General features: G+C 33.8%; 1 protein-coding gene across 2 annotated transcripts in view; it reads right to left on the reverse strand.

The window, feature by feature from the left end:
• Window positions 1-20725, reverse strand: part of DPH6 (diphthamine biosynthesis 6) — a 180313-nt gene that overhangs the window by 33011 nt on the left and 126577 nt on the right. For both annotated transcript variants that reach the window (XM_053594773.1, XM_053594775.1), the window contains exon 6: window positions 1619-1680. In XM_053594773.1, coding sequence (XP_053450748.1) covers window positions 1619-1680 — 62 coding nt within the window. The remainder of the gene's footprint in view (window positions 1-1618; window positions 1681-20725) is intronic.

The following is a 20725-nucleotide window of genomic DNA, read 5'->3' on the forward strand; positions in this document are numbered from 1 at the left end:
GGGACTTGCTGAAGTCAAATAAAATGATTTCTGCAATTTTGTGTTTAAACATCCTATGATAATATCCAAATTAACTCATAACCAACATCTTAATACTCCCTCAAACCTTACTTGCTTTTTCTACAAAGAATATCTACCTGCTTGAAATCTATACTCCTTATTTAAAAATTCTTTTAGCAACAAAAGCTCATTTGCCAAAGCCACAGGCTCTCATTTTTGAAGTTCTTTCTCTTACTGTCCATAAATTTAACTTCATTATTTATTTACACTGTTTTGGTAGAAGCTTAATTTAGTCTGATGGCAGGAACAGTTGTGAACATAGATATAACGGTGGCCACGGAATAAATCGCCATGAGAAGAGTCCTTTCAGATAGGCATGAAAAGCAACCATGTCCCACAGATTAACTTAAAAAAATGACACCAAATTATCTAGAAATAAAATATAATTTGTCACAATTTTATCATCATTTCATTGTCTTTTAATCTTTACTATCTGTCTGGTACATATTAGGTACTTAATAATGCTTAATGAATTAACATTCCAGAGATTTCTAGATGTTCGAAACATATTGATAAACCATAAAACAGTCAATTATGAAATAACTCAAGAAAATGTGAAACCCATAAAGTTATTGAGGAGTATAACTCTTAATAGTTCATATCACAGTAATTTTATTACCAATGTCCAGAGACAATATTGATTAATTAAGAGCATGGGACAGGAAAATGATGACTTTAGAGTTTATTTGTTTCCATAAGAGTGATTTTTCCCCCCATCATGATTGTGGAATAAAATAAAAACTCCACATAGTGTAATAAATAACACTGTTCTAGTCAATGGTTAATGACCATACTAAACATAACACTTTCTCTAAAATGCTAATCAAATATGTATAATTTTGTTAATAGAGTAAATGAAAATTATGAATCTTTAATGTTTAGAACATATTTAGGTTTGACAATAAGGGATAAACAAGCTAACTGAAATCCTGGGATAATTTCTTTACTAATCCAGAAGTTAATTTCTTAATTGGTAAAAGAGAAGTTAGACTAGATAACCTATCCCAGGGGTCCTCAAACTTTTTAAACAGGGGGCCAGTTTACTGTCCCTCAGACCTTTGGAGGGCCAGACTATAGTTTAAAAAAAAAAACTATGAACAAATTCCTATGCACACTGCACATATCTTATTTTGAAGTAAAAAAACAAAACGGGAACAAATACAATCAAACTGCCACACGTGGCCCGCGGGCCAGGCCGTAGTTTGAGGACCCCTGCTGCCTGTTTCTGATGGCAAAGCATCTGATTACAGAGAGTATTAGATCTTTATGAGGACAGTACTTCTTATATAGCATACAATGTCCACCTTAATATAACTGATATTTCTGACAGAGCAATTTCTTTTTAGATAAAACTTTCTTATATTTGGGTTAACAAGCTGGTAATAATTGTCATACTTTTAAACATTTTCATATCCATTACTAGTTTAATTTTTTCATGAAAATATAATTGTATCTCATTATTTCTAAAATAAAAACAATTTTATAACCATTATATCATGGAACTATTTTTTTTTTTCCTTTAGATGACTATATTTTGAGAACTAGCATAAATTTTTACCTCTAAGAGATAAGGTTCCATTTGATCCAGGGTTTTCCCAAGATGTTTATCTGGATCTAAACCTGCCAAGAAAGGTTAAAATTTTTTTTTAAATAACTATCAGATGGGAACTTTAAAGACACATTTCCCTTCCCGTGGCCTCTCCTTGATTAGGAAACCAGTGTATGTATATTTTAAATTCCTTGATCCTAAAGTAAAATGTACTTTGCTAGTATTTACTTTTCTTACTCCCCTTAAGTAACTGGTTTTCTTGCCCCTGAACAGTTTCTATTTATTTCAATTGCAGTGTCACCTACCCCATATATTGTTTCAACGTCTTTCTCCATTTTTTTTTTTGTTATTGAGACAGAGTCTTATTTTATCACCCTCAGTGGAGTGCCGTTTTGTCCTAGCTCACGGCAAACTCAAACTCCTGGACTCAAGTGATCTCACTTGTCTCAGCCTCCTAAGTAGCTGGGACTATATAGGTGCCCTCCACAATACCCAGCTATTTTTCAGAGACAGGGTTTTGCATGTGCTCAGGCTGGTCTTGAACCTGTAAGCTCAGACAACCCACCTGACTCGGCCTCCCAGAGTGGCCTTTCTCCTTTTTGAGGAATTTTAAGTAGGACAGAAAAAACCAACATCATTTCAAAGACAGAAATTTAAATCCTTGATACTTTAATTATTACGGTTTATTCTACTCATGAACAGCAGCATACATTTTCTGATTTATTCCTATTTTAACTTAAATTTCAAGCTTCTTACTTAGAGAATAAGAGTAGAAAATAGAAGAGCAGTAGACTCATAAATTATGCTTGTGTAATTCACTTACTTAATAGCATATGGGCACGGATAATTGTATTAGCAAATCAAATGACATTTCATTTCAAAGACCACTTGCGCAATAATGTTTTCCAAGAAAATGCAGCGATGACACTGAAATATCATCATCATGTCAACAGCATGTGCCTAAACTCTAGTAAAGATATTCAACTGATTTATCAGTAGAGTTTATGGAGGTGATGGGGTGCAGGTGACAAGTGGAGGCAATAAGAACACTTCATATGGGCTGGGCACAGTGGCTCACACCTGTAATCCCAGCACTTTGGGAGGCCAAGGTGGGGATCCCCTGATCTCACGAGTTCGAGACCAACCTGAGCTAGACTGAGTCCCTGCCGCTAAAAATAGCTGGGTGTTGTGGTGGGCGCCTGTAGTCCCAGCTACTTGAAAGGTTGATGCAAGAGAATCACTTGAGCCCAAAAGTTGAGGTTGCTGTGAGCTATGATGGTACAGCACTCTACAGGGGCAGAAGTGAGACTCTGTCTCACAAAAAAACAAAAACAAAAACAAAGAAAAGAAAAAAAAACAACACTTCACACACACTATGACTAATGTGCCAGGAACAAAAAAGAAGTCACATGCCACAAGTTGGCTTTGAAATAAAAGAATTCATTTTAGATATTTATAACCAAATATACATGTATTGTCTTAACTTCATTTATACAAGTTATTTTTGGCTGGACACATTGGGTAACAACTATAATCCAAGCACTTTGGGAGGTAGAGGAGGGGAAGACTGCTTGAGGCCAGGAGTTAGAGACCAGTCTGGTCATAGTAGTAGACCTTGTCTCTAAAGAAAAAAAAATTAGCCAGGTGTGGCAATCATAACTGCTCAGGGGACTGAGGTGGAAGGATCACTGGAACCCAGAAGTTAATGGCTGCAGTGAGCGATACTCATGACACTGCAGTCTAGCCTGGGAAATAGAGCAAGATCCTAACTCAAAAAAAAGCTTTATATATATGTAACACACACACATACATATAATAGCTATTTTTTTTTTTTTTTTTTTGTAGAGACAGAGTCTCACTGCACCGCCCTCGGGTAGAGTACCGTGGCGTCACACGGCTCACAGCAATCTCTAACTCTTGGGCTTACGCGATTCTCTTGCCTCAGCCTCCCGAGCAGCTGGGACTACAGGCGCCCGCCACAACGCTCGGCTATTTTTTTGTTGCAGTTTGGCCGGGGCTGGGTTTGAACCCGCCACCCTCGGCATATGGGGCCGGCACCCTACTCACTGAGCCACAGGCGCCGCCCCTATAATAGCTATTTTTAAAGAAAGTTATTAGTTTTTTTTAAAAGGTATTATGTAAAAGTATGTTACATATACACTTCCACCAGCAGGGAATTATAGTTTCAATTTCATATATTGTGAAATAATTCAGTGTTGTTGATGTTTTAATTTTTGCCAATCTGATATGTATATACACACACATATATAATTGCTTTGTATACTTGTTTTAATTTACATTTTTCTGATTACTAATAAAAGGAAGCATTTTTTCATATTTCATTGCCTATTCATACCAGTTTTCACTTATGTGAACTGCTTATTAAAATCATTTGCCCAATTTTAATCCTGATTTTGTGTGTTTGAGTGCAGAATCTTGCTTTCAACAGATAGAAAACACACTTTCATTTAAGCACAAATGTATAAAGGGATGTGTACATACATAGCTTCCCCTGTTATCAACATCCTCCACCAAAGTGGTGCATTTGTTCAAATTATTATTTTGGTTTTAAACTCTTCTTATAAGTCTGTCACTTTGTTTTATGTATTTTAGAACTGTAATGTGCGCACAAATTCAAAAATTCTATAACTTCTTAATGGGTTTACTTATTTTTTAAGAAGTAGTGACATCTTCATCTCCATAATTGATTTTTTATCTTGTAGTCTATTTGTCCTCTATTAACATTGCAACACTAGCTTTCCTTCATTAATATTTTTCTGATATGTATTTTCCATCATTTATTTTCAATTATTTTGTGTATTTTAGATGCCTGTTGCAAAATGCATATAACTGGGATTTTTTTTTGTTTCATCAAATCTTGTGTATACAACTCTAAAGAATTGAACTTAATCATTTTACATTATATATCTGGGCCCGTTTCTATCATCTTAGAGTAAATTTTTTATTACAGTAAGCTTTATATGCTTTTCTTTTTTCTGCCTCATACAGGATTGAAAATGATTTTAATCTGTTTCACTCTGCTGATTTTAATGACGTAGATTGAATTTTACTCTTTGAGTAATCAGCTGTAATAACTATGTTTTATTTCAAATCTCTAACTGGTTGTTTGTCACATCACACTGTTAACTGTTTTATTCTGGGTGATTTATTTTTCTGATTACTTTTTAAAACAATTAATGTTATATTTTTCTTTATCTCTTTGAGGTTATCCCTCCTGTGGGCAATTCCAGTCCTTATTTCCCTATAGGACATGATCTCTCCACCTGCTTCTTTCTGCTTCCTGCACCCTAAATTACAGCCCATCTTTTCATTCTTGTCACTGTTTTGTGTTTCTATTCATTTCTAGCTCACAGAGATGTTTACAGTGTTTTCAAGAACAATTATTTTTCGTATCTTTCCTTCTTATATTCATCTATTACCACCATGAATTTGAGGTGGAAAGTTGGAAAATTCAAAGCATCAATGTGCAACGCCAGAGTGGCTGGAAATCACTTTTTTTTTAAGATACAGAGTCTCACTTTGTCACCCTTGGTAGAGTGCCATGGCATCACAGCTCACAGCAACCTCCAGCTCTTGGGCTTAGGTGATTCTCTTGCCTCAGCCTCCCAAGTAGCTGGGACTATAGGCGCCTGCCACAACGCCCGGCTATTTTTTGTTGCAGCTTGGCTGGGGCTGGGTTCGAATCCACCACCCTCCATATATTGGGCCGGCACCCTACTCTCTGGGCCACAGGCACTGCCCTGGAAATCACTTTTTATTTTTCTTTCCCAATCCTTGATTCTTATTCATGTATTGGTCATACAACAAATATATACATCACACTCAGCATTCGACCTCATTAAAATCATTTAAAAAGTCTTTCATTATTGATTTTTTATTTACTACTACTTTTTTTTTATTAAATCGTAGCTGTGTACATTAATGCATTTATGGGATACAATGTGCTGGTTTTATATACCATTTGAAATACTTACATCAAACTGGTTAACATAGCCTTCACCACACTTTTTTAAATATTATGTTAAGACATTTATACTCTACACTTAGTAGATTTGACATGTACCCTTGTAAAATGCACCATAAGTGTGGTCTGACCAATTACCCTCCTACCACCCATCCTCTCCCTCTCTTCCCCTCCCCCTCCTCTTTCCCTTTCATCTTGGGCTGTAGTTGGGTTATAGCTTTCATAAGGAAGTGTGGGTGCTTATACATTGGTTTCATAGTAGAGCTGAGTACAATGGATACTTTTTCTTCCATTCTTTTTTTTTCTTATTAAGTCATATACACATAGATCATGAATACATTTATGCATATGTGGGGTACAAAGTATTGATTTTTTTATACAATCTGACATGGTGACATCAAACCAATCAACATAGCTTTCGCCTCATTTACTTGATTATTGTGTTTGAGAATTTATTTTTTTTGCATTCTATGTAAGAGTCATAGAATAAATATATGCCTAGGTAAAAAGTATGAAAGGAAATTTAAGAGCATTTAATAGGCACTGTAAGATCAAAATGAAGGTATTCCTTTCTTTTTGCAGTTTTTTAATTCAATGTACAGTTACCAAACTCCAATTGTTAACTTTTAAAGTATAGAAACACTGTAATCCTAGCACTCTGGGTGGCCAAGGCGGGTGGACTGCCTGAGCTCAGGAGTTTGAGATCAGCCTGAGCAAGAGTAAGACCCATCTCTAAAAATAGCAGGGCACTGTGGCAGGTGCCCATAGTCCCAGCTACTTGGGAAGCTGAGGTAAGAGGATCGCTTGAGCCCAAGAGTTTGACATTGCTGTGAGTTATGACTCTATGATGCTCTATCAAGAGTGGCAAAGTGAGACTCTGTCTCAAAAAAAAAAAAAAAAGTATAGAAATAGCTATTATATCTAATTTCAAAGATGGCTTTATTCAATGGTGGCTTTATTCCACGGTGGATAATTTGGCTTGCCTTTAGGTAATTCAGTAAATACGTAAATATAAACCACACTGGGCACTTTTCCACACAGCACACTTTGATTAAAAGGTAGTTGATCATTGGGTGGTGCCTGTGGCTCAAAGGGGTAGGGTGCCAGTCCCATATGCTGGAGGTGGTGGGTTCAAACCCAGCCCCAGCCAAGAACTGCAAAAAAAAAAAAAAAAAAGTAGTTGATCATTTAAAGATATTCTGTATTCAAAGCAGTATATTCAGTTAAATTGTTCCTGGGGTAAGCACTGAAAGTTCTAGGAAGCTAAAATCATTGAAATAAATATCAATTTAAAACATTAAGGAAGATTTTCAAAAATTTTCTGAAACACCATAAATCATTTCACTATAGAAGGAGATTATTGTCAAAGTTGAAAATAGCTAAAATAAAAGAGCTACATTTCTTTTCTCTCTGAGTTAATAATGAAATAAGCTGCCTGTACACATCTGTACAGGTTTGGGAATAGGGTCCGTGCCAAGTTTAGCAAGGGTGGTATATGCTGCTATGATTCAGTGGTCTGATGCTTTATAGAGTAGACACTTTGCATAGGGCAGACCAATAGTAACGTTTCACATACACGAACAATAATTTCAATGGACATAAGGGGACTAGCAGGACCTATGAAATAAATAATACTGAGATTTAACAGAGATTATGTCAGGTGACTTTTTTGTCAGGTAGGCTTTTTTGTCATAAACAATGATTTAAGACTTCTTATCTCATGACATGATACTATTCAATAGACTATAATTTTCTAAAAACTGCCCAAATTTTAGTAATGAAACTGCTTATTTAAATTTAACATAATGGTCTATGTACTCTTCCAAATGGATCTTTCTACTTTAAATCAATGCTGCATATAATATAAACTTATGTCAGACTAACATTTTCTACTGTACTTGGTTATGACTACTTAGGTCTTTTTCTCCTAATGTCTTGCTGGGTACCTCATCTAAGTGGAGTCTGCCTTTGCTTCAATTTTTCTGTTCATTAGGAAGAGACAAGTCACGGGGGACCTTATGTTCACTGCCCATATGACATGCATTTTAGATTGTTTTTAGAATATATTTTCTTGGATAAGATCCAGAGATCCCTAGCAATTCCAGCTACTGTTCTTGAGAAAGCAATGACTTAAAACCACCCTGATCTTGTCTGCTTTACCAATAAGAATCCATTTATACTCACTCCTAAGCACAACTAAAGAATGATGCTAATGTAAGGACTCAAAGGACTCGATTTTATCAGTCATTTCAAAGCATATAAATATAATATCTTAGTAAATTTTAAATCCATCTTATACATTCAATTTTCAATTTTTAAGCAGTGGACATTTAACTGGTAAATGCAGTCAGTCCAAAATGCACAATCTTCTTTATCATTAAATAAGCCCTACTACACATATCTAGCTCCAATATAGTATAATTCGAAAATCTCTTTCCTAATGTTTATAATGTGATCATTCTTATTTTACTGTATATAAAACTGTATTACATTAAAACTGTCTGAGAGGCTATGAAAGCCTATGAAAAAGCCACAACAGCCCAAGGGCTTTTTCAGTACAATTCAACTTTATCTAAAAGCTCCAATTTATCCTCATTCTAGAAAAAGGTGTTTGTTTTAGATTTACTCAGTCTAGGTGTCTCTTTTTTACTGACACCTGGGTCATGAAAAGACATAAACTGTTTCTCAACAAAAACCTAATAGTTCAATTTACCTCCTGAACCAGTCAACTGTGAAATGAGTCTCAATGCATCTATCTCCCCTATGAAAACCTTTATAATCATTGAGATGATTACATTTGTTAATGTTGACATAAGTATCAATATCAAGAAATATCTATATTAATAAGGAAAATGATAATCTATAAACCAGGATGATGTTATATTTAAAGTACATTTTTAACTCAAATACATGAATAATTTACTTTGAGTTACTAATAAGATTTTCTCAAGGTGCAGAAAATATTTATTGTAAATTCTGACCCCCTAAACCTTTTATCATTTCTCATAGACATTCCTTGATAAAACCTGGGTGGATGAAGAAACCCACAACAAGATCTAGGCACGGAATAACTCCATGCAGAATTAAGAAATTAATTAGGAGGAAGAACCATAATTTGCAGAGCTGACATCTATTTTACTTGCACGTATCAATGGGAAGCAATTACAATTCAATTAAAATATTCAATTTTATTACTTTTCTGACTGACCTTGAAGTTAATGCCTATTTTATTTAATTGCATCATCTATGAATAAATGTTAACCCTACAATGTTATGTTCCATTATTTTCAAGGCATTTTTCAGCTTCTCAACTGAATTGTATCAATTTATTATCTACTGTCACGAAAGCAAGTAGAGGTTTATTTCTTTCTGACAATCCAATATATGATGAGAGAAACATTACAAAATGTTTGATAACGCTATTTGTAACACTCAAATAAAATGGACTGTGCTCTTATCTCAACTTTTGTAGCCTAGACTTTTACTGTAAAATCAGTAGGTGATATTAAAAAAGGTATAATCACTTTGAGAAGCAATTTCTAGTCTGTCTATAATTCTTGATAAATCCATTGCAGACAGAAACTTAATACCTTATGTGTCTTCAAAACTAAAACACACACACATCTCTAATAATCTCTTTCTATCTCTACCAGGCTTACTGGCACAAGAACAAGTTTATTCCATTCTAAAAACTCTAATGATTTTGTTAGTAAATAACAACTTTTTTGTTCCCAGATTCCTGTTGAACACGCCATATTTTACAATTGAGCATTTTAGAAAAAAATGACAAAACTGTGTTAAAAAGAACATAGATCACTCACACTTTCATATGAAGAATGAAACACAACTATAGCCTAGGATGAAGGAGAGAAGGGAAGGGGGAGAGGAAGGGAGGGGGGTGGATCGATGGATGGTTAATAGGGGGACCACACGGATGGAGCATATTGCAAGTACAAGCTGGATCTATCAGGTGTAGAACACAAATGTCTTAATGCTGTAATTGGGTAAATGAGGTGAAAACTATGGTGATTAGTAGGATGTAAGCACTCCAATTTGTACAAATAATCAACACATCGAATCCCATAATGGCATAAATGTATTTATGATCTATGTACAAATGACTTAATAAAAAAAAAAGAAAAAAGAACATAGAAGAAAGAAGACAGATTGTGGGAAATCCATAATGAAAATGAGCTTGCATATATGAAAGTGACTATCTTAGAAGGACCTTTCTCAAGTTTTCAGATTTTTAATTTCTACAGTTATATTTAAATGTTTACCTTTTTTGAAGGTTGTGTTAGGACTCATCTCATGTGACTTCTTTACTTTGAATGTAAATGGATTAGATTCTCCAATCAAAAGGCATGGAACAGCTGAATGGGTTAAGAAACTAAAGAAAACAAGACCCAACTACGGTTTCCTGTAAGAGATTCTCTTCAACTTAAAGGACTCTGATAGACTAAAAGTGAAGGGATGGAGAAAAGATAAAACTTGCAAATGGTAACCAAAAAAAAGAGCAGGGTTAGGTATACTTATTTTAGAGAAAATTAGGCCAAAACTGTAAAAAGAGAGAAAGGTCATTAAATAGTGAAAAGGGGGTCAATTCATTAAGAAGATATAACAACGTTTAAATATACATGCCCCCAACATTGGATGCATTTATGTACCCAAATACATAAAACATAATAAGAATTCTCAAGAGAGGCACAGACTGCAACACAATAATAGTAGGGGATTTAATGCCCTGCTTCTAACATTGGATCAGAGAAGAGATCTCTAATTGGCAATTAGGTACATGGAGTTAGAGCCCATTAAATTAAATAAATGCTAAAGTAGAAACAGAAACCATGAGATGAAATCTCTCAAGAGAATAGTGTAAAGTGAAAAAATACAAGAGAAATACCAAATTCTAACAGGCTCATAGTAAGAATGAGCTGTCCAAAATGCAAATCTGATGTGGTCATTTCTCTCCCCCAACCAATGTTGTGGGGTATAGTTGACAATAAATGTGGTATATATTTAAGGTACACCTTTTAATGATTTTATGTATATATAATTATACACACATTGTGAAACAGTCAGCACAATTAAGCTAAAATCCTTCATCTCACAACCTTACACAATTACTGCTTCTATATGTGAAGTAAGAAGACTTAAGATCTACCCTATTTGCAAATTTCAAGTATACAATACAATTTTGATAACTATAGTCACATTATTACACATTCAATCTCCAGAACTTACTTACCTTGCATAACTGAAACTATATACTTCTTGATCAATATCTTCCCAAATGTCCCTCCTCCATCTACTGGTCATCACCATTCTACTCTCTGAGTTTGACATTTTTAGTTCCTCATATAAGTGATATAATGCAATATTTGTCTTTCTGCATCTGGCTTATTTTACATAGCAAATAGTCCACCAGGTTCATGTGTGGAATTGCAAATGACTGGATTTCCTTCATTTTTTAAGGCTGAATAATAGTCTATTGTATAGATATACCCCATTTTCTTTACACATTCATACACTTACAGACATTTAGGCTGTTTCATATCTTAGCTATTGTAAATAACGCTCAAATGAATACAGGGATGCAGATAGCTCTTTGAGATACTGATTATTTCATTTCCTTGGGACACACACTGAATCAGGGTGGTTATATATTTAAAGTTTTGAGGAACCTCCATATTGTGTTGCATAATGGCTGTACTAATACACATTGCCACAAACAGTACACAAGGATTTCCAACATTTGTAATAGTGTATCTTTCTGATACTAATCATTCTAACAGGTGTAACACGATATCTCATTGTGGTTTTGATTTGCATTTCCCTGATGATTACAGTGAACTGAGTATCTTTTCATATGCCACTTGGACTTTCGTATGTCTTCTCTGAAAAAATGTCTAAGTCCTTTGTCCATTTTTTTAACCAGGTTATTTGCATTTTTGTTATTGAGTTTCATGGGTTCCTTATGTATTTTGAAAATTAATTCCTATCAAATATATGACTTACAAATATTATTTCCAACTCTGTAGGTAGCCTTTTCACTCTGTTGTTTCCTTTGCTGTGCACAAGTTTTTTAGTATGACATAATCCTTAATGTCAATTTTTGCTCTTGTTGCCTGTGATTTTGTGTCATATATAAAAAATTATTGCCAAGACTAATAATAAGAGGATTTATACCCATGTTTTCTCCAAATAGCTTTATATTTTTGGATTTGTATTTAAGTCTTAAATCTATCTTGAGTTGATTTTTGTATCTGATGCAAGAAAAGTATCTTGCACGGAGATATGCACAGAGTATAGTGTTCCCAATATCAGTTATTGAAAAGACTATCCATTTCCCAATGTGTGTTCTTAGAACCCTTGTAGAAGATTGGTTGACCACAGAAATATAGATTTGTTTTTAGGCTCTGTTTGGTTCCATTAGTCTATATGTCTGTTTTTATGTCAGTAACATACTGTGTTTATTACTGTAGCTTTATAATGGATGTGTGATCCTTCTACTTTTATCTTCTTGCTCAAGATTGTTTTGGTTATTTGTGGTCTTTAGTGGTTCCACAGGAATTTTAGAATTGTTTTTTTCTAATTATATGAAGAATGACATTGGGAATTTAATAGGGATTGAATTGAATCTGTAGATCACTTTCAGTAATATAAACATTTTAACAGTATCAATTCTTCTAATTCAAGACATGGGATGTTTTCCTATTTATCATTTACTTTTAAATAAAATTTCTTTCATGAACATTTAATAATTTTCACTGAACAAGACTTTCACTTTTTGATTAAGATTATTCCTAAGTATTTTACTATTTTTATTGCTACTATGAATAGGACTATTTTTTTGATTTTTGGATAGTTCATTATTTGTATATGAAAACACTACTTATCTTTGTATGTTGAAAATTTACTGAATTTATTTATCAGTTCCAACAGGATTCTTTGTTGTTGTTAAGCTTTTAGGATTTTCTCTGTATATTACCATGTCATCTGCAAGCAGAGGTAAATTTTGCTTCTTCCTTTTGGATTTAGATGTCTGTTATTTCTTTTTCTTACCTAATTGCTATGGCTAGAACTTTTAGTATTATGTTGAATAGAAGTGGCAAGAGTAGACATCCTTGCCTTGCACTATGACCTGGTAATTTTCTATCTTAAAAAATATACTTCAATCATGTTTCTGGGAAGGATAGTTATATGAACACTGGCATCTAATTTTTTTCTTTGTTTTCCTTGTCCATTCTAAACACCACTGAAAAAAATTACTGACCAAAAGAAGAAGATAACAGGACTGAAAAAAAGTGGAAAATAATACTAGTCACATGCCCAGAACTTGAACCTTATTCTGGTTAAATGAAGATGGAATCAAATTCAAGCAAAAGGCTGTCCTATGGCTTCTCCAATATAAGAATAACTTGCTAGAAAAGAAAGTACAGGAACCCTGGAGAATCCTGATCGCAACCTACACTGGACTGCATTGTGAGGTGCAAAGCCTCATTTGGTTCTTGTGTAAGTTTACCTTGACTGGGACCTGACTGGGACCTATGCGTAGTTACACAAATTTACCTAAATTTGTTTGACATAGTAACTAACACAATAATATTTACCTATAAAAGAATTCATTGGAAGACAAGCCTTATGAACATTTTAATATACCCTTGCTCCAAGCAGTACTAATACCTTACAAATGTATTAAATAATTACTACTACAAGGCGGCGCCTGTGGTTCAAAGGAGTGGGGCGCCAGCCCCATATACTGGAGGTGGTGGGTTCAAACCCAGCCCCGGCCAAAAACAAACCAAAAAATAAAATAAATAATTACTACTACACTGAGTATCTACTGCATTAAATAATCTACCACATTGAAAAACAGAAAAAGACTCATTGACTTATCTTTTCAGAAGTTGTCAATTGTTATATATAATTATGAAAGGTATTTTTAGTGTAAGCTACCTGACTCTGCCATATATTTTACTAGAGTGTTAACTTTATAGCATTAAATGGCATTTATTAAAATAAGATCTTCTCCTATGTATTACTAATATTGCATTTTGTATAATTTTTATTTTTGAAGATTAGAAGGAATTGGAACCATTGGTTGGAATGAAGGTAGAAAGACAGGTTTTAGAATTATAGAATTATAAAAGATATATATGGATTTCTTTGTGTACACAGTAGCTTTAAGATGGATGGTATCTTAAGCTATTGAAAAAGGCAAGGAACATATCCATACCAGCATTAAAGTGTTATAGGCCTAACTCATTTTTAAAACAGCCTGGCCTGCCTAGTGAAGGAAATGATGTGCTAGTGATAAAATAAACCAAATCAGCATTTCTTTCCTCTGGCATTATGATCTGTCACTCCCCTTACAAACAGAGCAATGGAGACACTATTCAGTTATGAGGGGATGTGTGACTGGTAATATTTGTATTTGAAGCTTAAGGAAAGACCGAATCACACATACAGTGTTCAGAATTTGATATTTAATCCTTTATGTTTTTCCTAAATTGAAATTTTAGAAATTTAAAAAATTTCAACTTCTGATGCTTCAATACTTGAGTTATAAGTTTAAAAATTCTGTACAAACATACTTTGAATGAAGGTAGAAGCATATTTAAATCACAATCAACTATACTTGAAAGCACAGTAAGTAACCTTTTTAAAAACAAAATAATTATTTGAACAAAGTTCAGGTGTAAAAAATGTTACATTAACTATAGAATATGAAAGAATAATACAAATTGCTTTTAACCTTTACTGTTCACTATTCTTTTCTAGGAAGGTTATTTCAATGAATGATTTTAATTATGTCCATTATTAGAGAAATGAATGACAGAAATGCACAATGTGTAGAAGAAATAATTAAAATGCCTTATCTTGGCTTATTTGTGCAGTTACAAAAGAGGAATCAGATTAACATATAACATAGGAATTACCACAGGTGAGTACATGTAGGAATGAAACTCAGAAATGGGGAAGGCTGCCTAATTAAAGCTCCTGTTCTAATTAGTATGGGTATCTCTAATGTTAACCCATAAGGTGAAACTTGAAAAAGTATATGTCAAAAATCTGAAGAAAAAACTGGTTGGCAGCTCTCCAAGAGGGAAGTGAAAAGTTTAAAAACCATCCAGGCTGCTTGGAAGACAGAAAAAGACACTGGCCACAAGAGACATATGCACTGTGACAGTATCTGAAAGGTCAAAAGAGAAATCCTGTGTATAGTTTTTAAAAAAAAAACAACCCATAAACAATTTCATAGAGACCTTGAAAGTATCTAGAACATCTTATAACATAATAGTTTTTTATTTTCTGAATTAAATACCCAAAGTGTACGGTCTGGAAAAGAAGAAGCTCAAAAGAAAAAAAAAAAAAAAGACAAATGGTAACGTGAGGACCAAAGAGCCAACATGAAGGGCTGGACTAACTGCCGTGCTTCTCATCAGGTAATGAGGGCAGCAAATAAGAGGGTGAGAAGTGGCAGAGAAGTTTAATTTAGTTTCATTTTGCATTGACCTTTGCTGTACAAGATAGAGGGGAAACGACTATTCCCAGGGCACTTTCTGAGAAAATCAGTGGGGCAGTTGTAGAGAGCAATCTCCTAGGAGGAAAAAATAAAGCAACTTGAGAAAATCCACAGCAATAAATCACCATGGCCAGATGGTATTCAACTGAGAGTTTCTGAAGGAAATAAAGTGTGAAATGGCTGAGCTACACAGAAGGACGTGCAACATATCTGGAAAACCAGAAACTATTTCCAAATATCGTGGTTTTGCTAATAAGAAGCTTTCCTTTAGAAAAGAAAAAAAAAATCAAATTAAGATTTATAGAATTACAGACCAGAAGCTCTCTTGGTGATAATAGAGAAAGTGATAGAGTCTAATTAAGAATAGCCTCTTTCAACATCAGGATAAGGTTAACCTGCTAAGGCCAAATTGCCCACTGAGTCTATAAAGAAAACACTGTTTCTCTCCATCCTATTAAACTTATCTGCAAATGTCAATAAAATACTAGATAGAAGTAAACCAGTAAATGTAATTTATTTGGGAATTACATGAAACTTTTAACAAGGTCACATGAGACTATTGGGGAAAATAAATAAGCACAGTCTTTGGTAAGAATGGCCACAAGAGAAACTTCTGTCATTGATTGTAAAACTTGCTAAGCAATGAAAACAAAGTTTCAGGGGCAATTTCTCTTTTCTTTCCTAATTCTGGGTTACCTCTTTCAGCAGTATAGATCACCTTCAAATTTAAGAGAGAGAGAGAGAATTTCACTATAGATGAGGCAAATTAACAGGGAATGAGAATGAGCTAAATTAAGAAGGAAATTAAATCAACAGGCAATGGCATAATAAGCACATACCCAGATCTTTACCTATCTGAATGGAATCTGAAAGCCACAATTGAGTTTAAATTTCTCATCACTGTCCTCTGTGTAGCATTACATTTTGATGAAAACTAACAAGCAATAAGTAATGAAAGTAATTTTTATGTATTCAGTTGAGGGTTGTCTTCTTCAAAGTGGTCACCTTTGGATACTATCTGCTTATCCAGTAGTGTACAATGTATCTAATAGTTGGATATACTTGATTAATTATTTCTAAAATTTTTTCTGCCTTCATAGTCAGTAGCATACTGATCTGCAATTATTCAATGGAAGAAAATATTCATCCTCTAAGGGTAGAGTCAGAAGCCATCAAGAAAGAATGGAATTTCTCTCCAAAAAGTAAACTTGGTATGCAGGTAGCCCAATTTTACCATCTCTATTTACCTCTTCTGTCTCAGAAGAAGGGAGAGTATTCAATGGGGAAAAGGCAAGGGCCTGAGGCAATCTCTTAGGGCACTATTTGAGAGCTCAAAATATTAGAAAGTTGTCACAGCATACTAATACTTGTTTCACTATACCACTTGCACTTGCTGTTAGACTTGTCTTCTGTAGCCACAGAAAGTACCAGCAGCCTTTCAAATATTGTGGATTGCTATAAAAATCCTTGTTTTCCTTGGCCCAGTAACCTGCTGCCTTCACTCGAGGCTAAATATACAGTACCTTTAAATAGTCCTCAGATGGCATTGCTTGTCCTTTCATCATTCCTCTCCCTGAATTATAGTTCTGTTCCACTTTAATGCAATTTTCCCCTGTTTAAAACTGCAATTTCTTTTACTTGTAGGAAATATAGAAAAACATAAAAAATTATAATGTTTTATATTAAAAATTTATGGAGATATGTTGCTAATATTGTCATGTTTGTCCTCAGATTTTTCTCTATGATACCTTTTTCAGATTATTGAAATTCAGTTGTTTAAAGTACTTTTCTTAAATTACTATTGCTATAACCTTTTTAAATGAAGGTCCCTATAACAAAACATAATATTCCACATTAACACTGTTATATCACCTCAGATGTCTGTAGTTGCTTTGGCAAACACAGCGTACCACTGATAAATTAAGTATACTGTCATAAAACCTCTAAGATGCTTCTATCCAGTGCTAGTGTTTAGCAATATCTCTCTCATCCTATATTGTGAAGTTGCTTTTTCGGGACTGATACTCAGTATTCGTTATATTTACCCCATTACATGTTATTTGGTCAGATTTAGTTCCTAGTTCTAGCCAGTTAATATGGATGCATATTCTTACTCTATTATTCAAAGTATTAGTGATTCCAACAAGCCGTGTGTCATCTACAAATTTTACCAGCATGCCATTCAACTGCTCATTCAAATAATTGTTTAAAAGAGTGAAAAGGATTGGATAAAGAAATAATGAAGTTATATGTCAATAAAGGCTTTCCTACATGTTGATATTGACATATTAACTTCGTATTTGCTCATTTGCATAACTAATTATGAGTTAAATATTAAATCATTTGTTTTATTTTATCTTACCTTGCCTATATACACACACATTCTTATATACACAAAAAATCCAGTATCTTTACACAAGAGATGTAGCTCTTAAAAACTGTAAGTAAATTAAACCACATTTATTTCAACAGAATTAAATATTGAAAGGGTTTCTGTAATGACAAAATCTCTCTCTAATATAAACAATACTTTGGTAATGCTGTTTTATCTTAACTGTTATACTAGTATGCAATTTTTGTGAGTTAGAGTTGTAAAATCAAAACAGAGATTAAACAGGAGTTGGATCCTAGAAGACTGTGGACAGAAGAGTTAAACCTTGTCTGTCAGGAAACAAGAGGTAAAGATTACTTTGTTAATGTGGATCTGGAACTTGAAAAGTTAACTTTGTCAGTTTATTTGTAAAGACTGGATCAAAAAGAGAATAGTCAAAAAATGATACCAGTTTAAATATATGTTATTTAAGTAAACCTTGAACTTTTCCAGCAAAAGTAAATTGAAAGAAGGGGGCAGAAAGGACAGTAGTAATTCGAAGTCATGCTAATGGTAATAAATAAGGGACAGAGATCTAATAATTGCATATCCTCAGCAGCATTCACTTTCCTGACTGGAGTCTATTGTTTGTTAATGCATTCATTGCTGCTTGGTTTATAAAGTACCTATGATTATTTACCTGAAAGATAAATAAGCAACTTGTACTTTAACTTTTATTGCCACTTGATATGTTAAGTAACCTTTATACTTAAAAAAATAGAATTACTGAAGCATAACTGAATGGCCCCAAAGCACACAGGCTCCATTAAGTTTGCTTACATCTAATTACTCCTGCCCAACACAGTTGAAAAATTTATTCTGATAAGATCTTTTCTTTATCTTGTAGCCAAAACAATAATAATAATAAAAAGAAACAAAATGAGTGATTTTCATATAATTATTATCTAAAACTATTTGTGGTAGGTGTTCTTTAAAACCCTATAACCTGGGCTTTCTGGAATAACCATTATAATTATTTGACTGCTTAATACAAACATTTCCTTTTAGAAAAATTAGTATAAGTCATTATTAGTGTCAACTATGAATGCATTTCCTATATCTTTCAAGTTAAACATTTTAAGGCCAATTTAAAAAATGTTATTTAGAAACTGCGATACTACTTCAGTTTCCTAAAACATATAGCTATATTTGATCTAAGTATCTTTAACAAAGCAAATAAAAATATGAGACCAACAAATTGCAGTACAGGAAGCCAAAAGGCCCCAAGATTTAGATACAGTTTAGATACGGTCTTTTATGAACCTGTCAAAAGAGAATAAAAAAATCTGCTAGTTCCAGTTCTACTGAAAACCATAGGCTTTACTTTTCCGGCCTATACTCCAACTGTTGTATGGAAACTTTCAATAAGTTTTAAAGGTGGAGAATAGAAAAAGTTGTATTGGATTTATGCTGTGGCACAGTTACACAATACCCATGATTCTTCTTTGCTAAATAGGAAACTGAAACAGCAAATAAAGGACATGAGAAAAGCTAAACCAGTTATACTAATCACATGTTCAAATTTATCACAGCATATCAAAAATCACTCACAATTACTACTTACCTATCTAGGAGTAATAATAATGTGTTTAACATGTTAAACTGTTCAAAATTTTCATATGTCCTATCTCATTTTAGTAGTAAATGTTTAGTTGTATAAGAACTAAAACGTTTATTTTACTGACAGGAAAATGGACTGGGAAATGGGGGCTTTGGGGTTAAGTTCTCTGGGTTGCTAGGTTAAGATTACAAAATCAGGCAGTGGAATGACAGATTTTGACTTTGAGCTCTGTATTCTTTCTTGAAGATCAAACTAAACCGTAACAAACTAAAGAACTGCTTCTTAAGCTAAGGTGTATAAGCAGCAAAGTGTCACAGGCTAGAGGCCCAGATTAACAGGGGATACCTTCTTGGAACAACAATTTTGTTACAAAAATTAGAGAAAAAAAATCAAAACAAAGAAATATAATGGAGATAAGCATCTTGATGTTACGTTTACATTAAAAAGTCATAGATTATTATAAAAAGCAGAATGGTCCTCAATCTTGGCTGCCCCTAGAACCAATTACTTGGCAAACTTTTAACAAATACCAATACCTATACTTCACCCCAGAATGACCAAATCAGACTCTCTGGGAGTGATGCCTGTATATAACAAATGCTTTTTCATAGGTTCCCCAGGGGATATTAATGTCAGTCTCAGTTGGGAATCACAGATGTAATGTTACACAAGTAGATGAACAAAATATGGACAAGTCCTCCAGTTTAATGTAAAGTCTAGAGGTATGTGACAGTTAGAAAATTAAAAGAGAAGAAAAAAGATCTATTCAATATTTGAAATGGATAAAAATAGGAAATATTTTATATTAGAGTACACTGCTGATTTATTTTCTGAAAGAGGAGATCACCTTCCAGGTACAGTGTTTGCTGCAGTGAGATTTCCTGTTTCAATCACTATCACTTTGGAAGGTTAGTCAGACTCACATCTAGAACAGAGTTCTCAGAACAGGCACACTTCCTACTCAAAATTAACACAAGGAGCAGAACAGAAAAGAAAAAACTTATGGCAATGGGGATGGCAGGAAACGTTGAACAAGTTGAAAGCATTTCCTGAATTACAGGGAGAGAAGAAAGGTATATGCAAACAAAATGTTAAATTATTAGCACAAAAATACATATATAAAACAGGCAAGTTAGGTACAACTATTCATGACTGTGTTGACTTTTTAATGTTAACAAAAAGGAAATATAATCTGGGCTCGGAAAAAAGTTTTGAAAAATATATATAAATATAAATATATATAATTATGAATATATATAATGTATAATTCCTGAGTCAGATATTAATGACATATTCCACTTCTGGCTTGCAGGCACCAGTTTGAATGAATTAAGGAAATAATTCTTTATTTCACAAAATAAAGAATTCGAGAATAGGGAAGTGGCTGGGGCTAGAGGCTCACACCTATTAATCCCAGCACTCTGAGAGGCCAAGGCAGGCAGACTGTTTGAGCTCAGGAGTTTGAGCACGATTGAGATCCTGTATTTACCAAAAATAGAGAAACCAGCTGGGCATCCTGGTCAGTGCCTATAGTCCCAGCTACTTGGGAGGATGAGGTAATAGAATCACTTGAGCACAAGAGTTTGAGGTTGCTGTGAGCTATGATGCCACAGCACTCTACCCAGAGCAACTGACTGAGACGGTCTCAAAAAAAAAAAAAAATAGATAAG

This window comes from Nycticebus coucang, chromosome 6 (assembly GCF_027406575.1).
Source record: "Nycticebus coucang isolate mNycCou1 chromosome 6, mNycCou1.pri, whole genome shotgun sequence".
In the NCBI taxonomy this organism is placed as follows: Eukaryota; Metazoa; Chordata; class Mammalia; order Primates; family Lorisidae; genus Nycticebus; species Nycticebus coucang.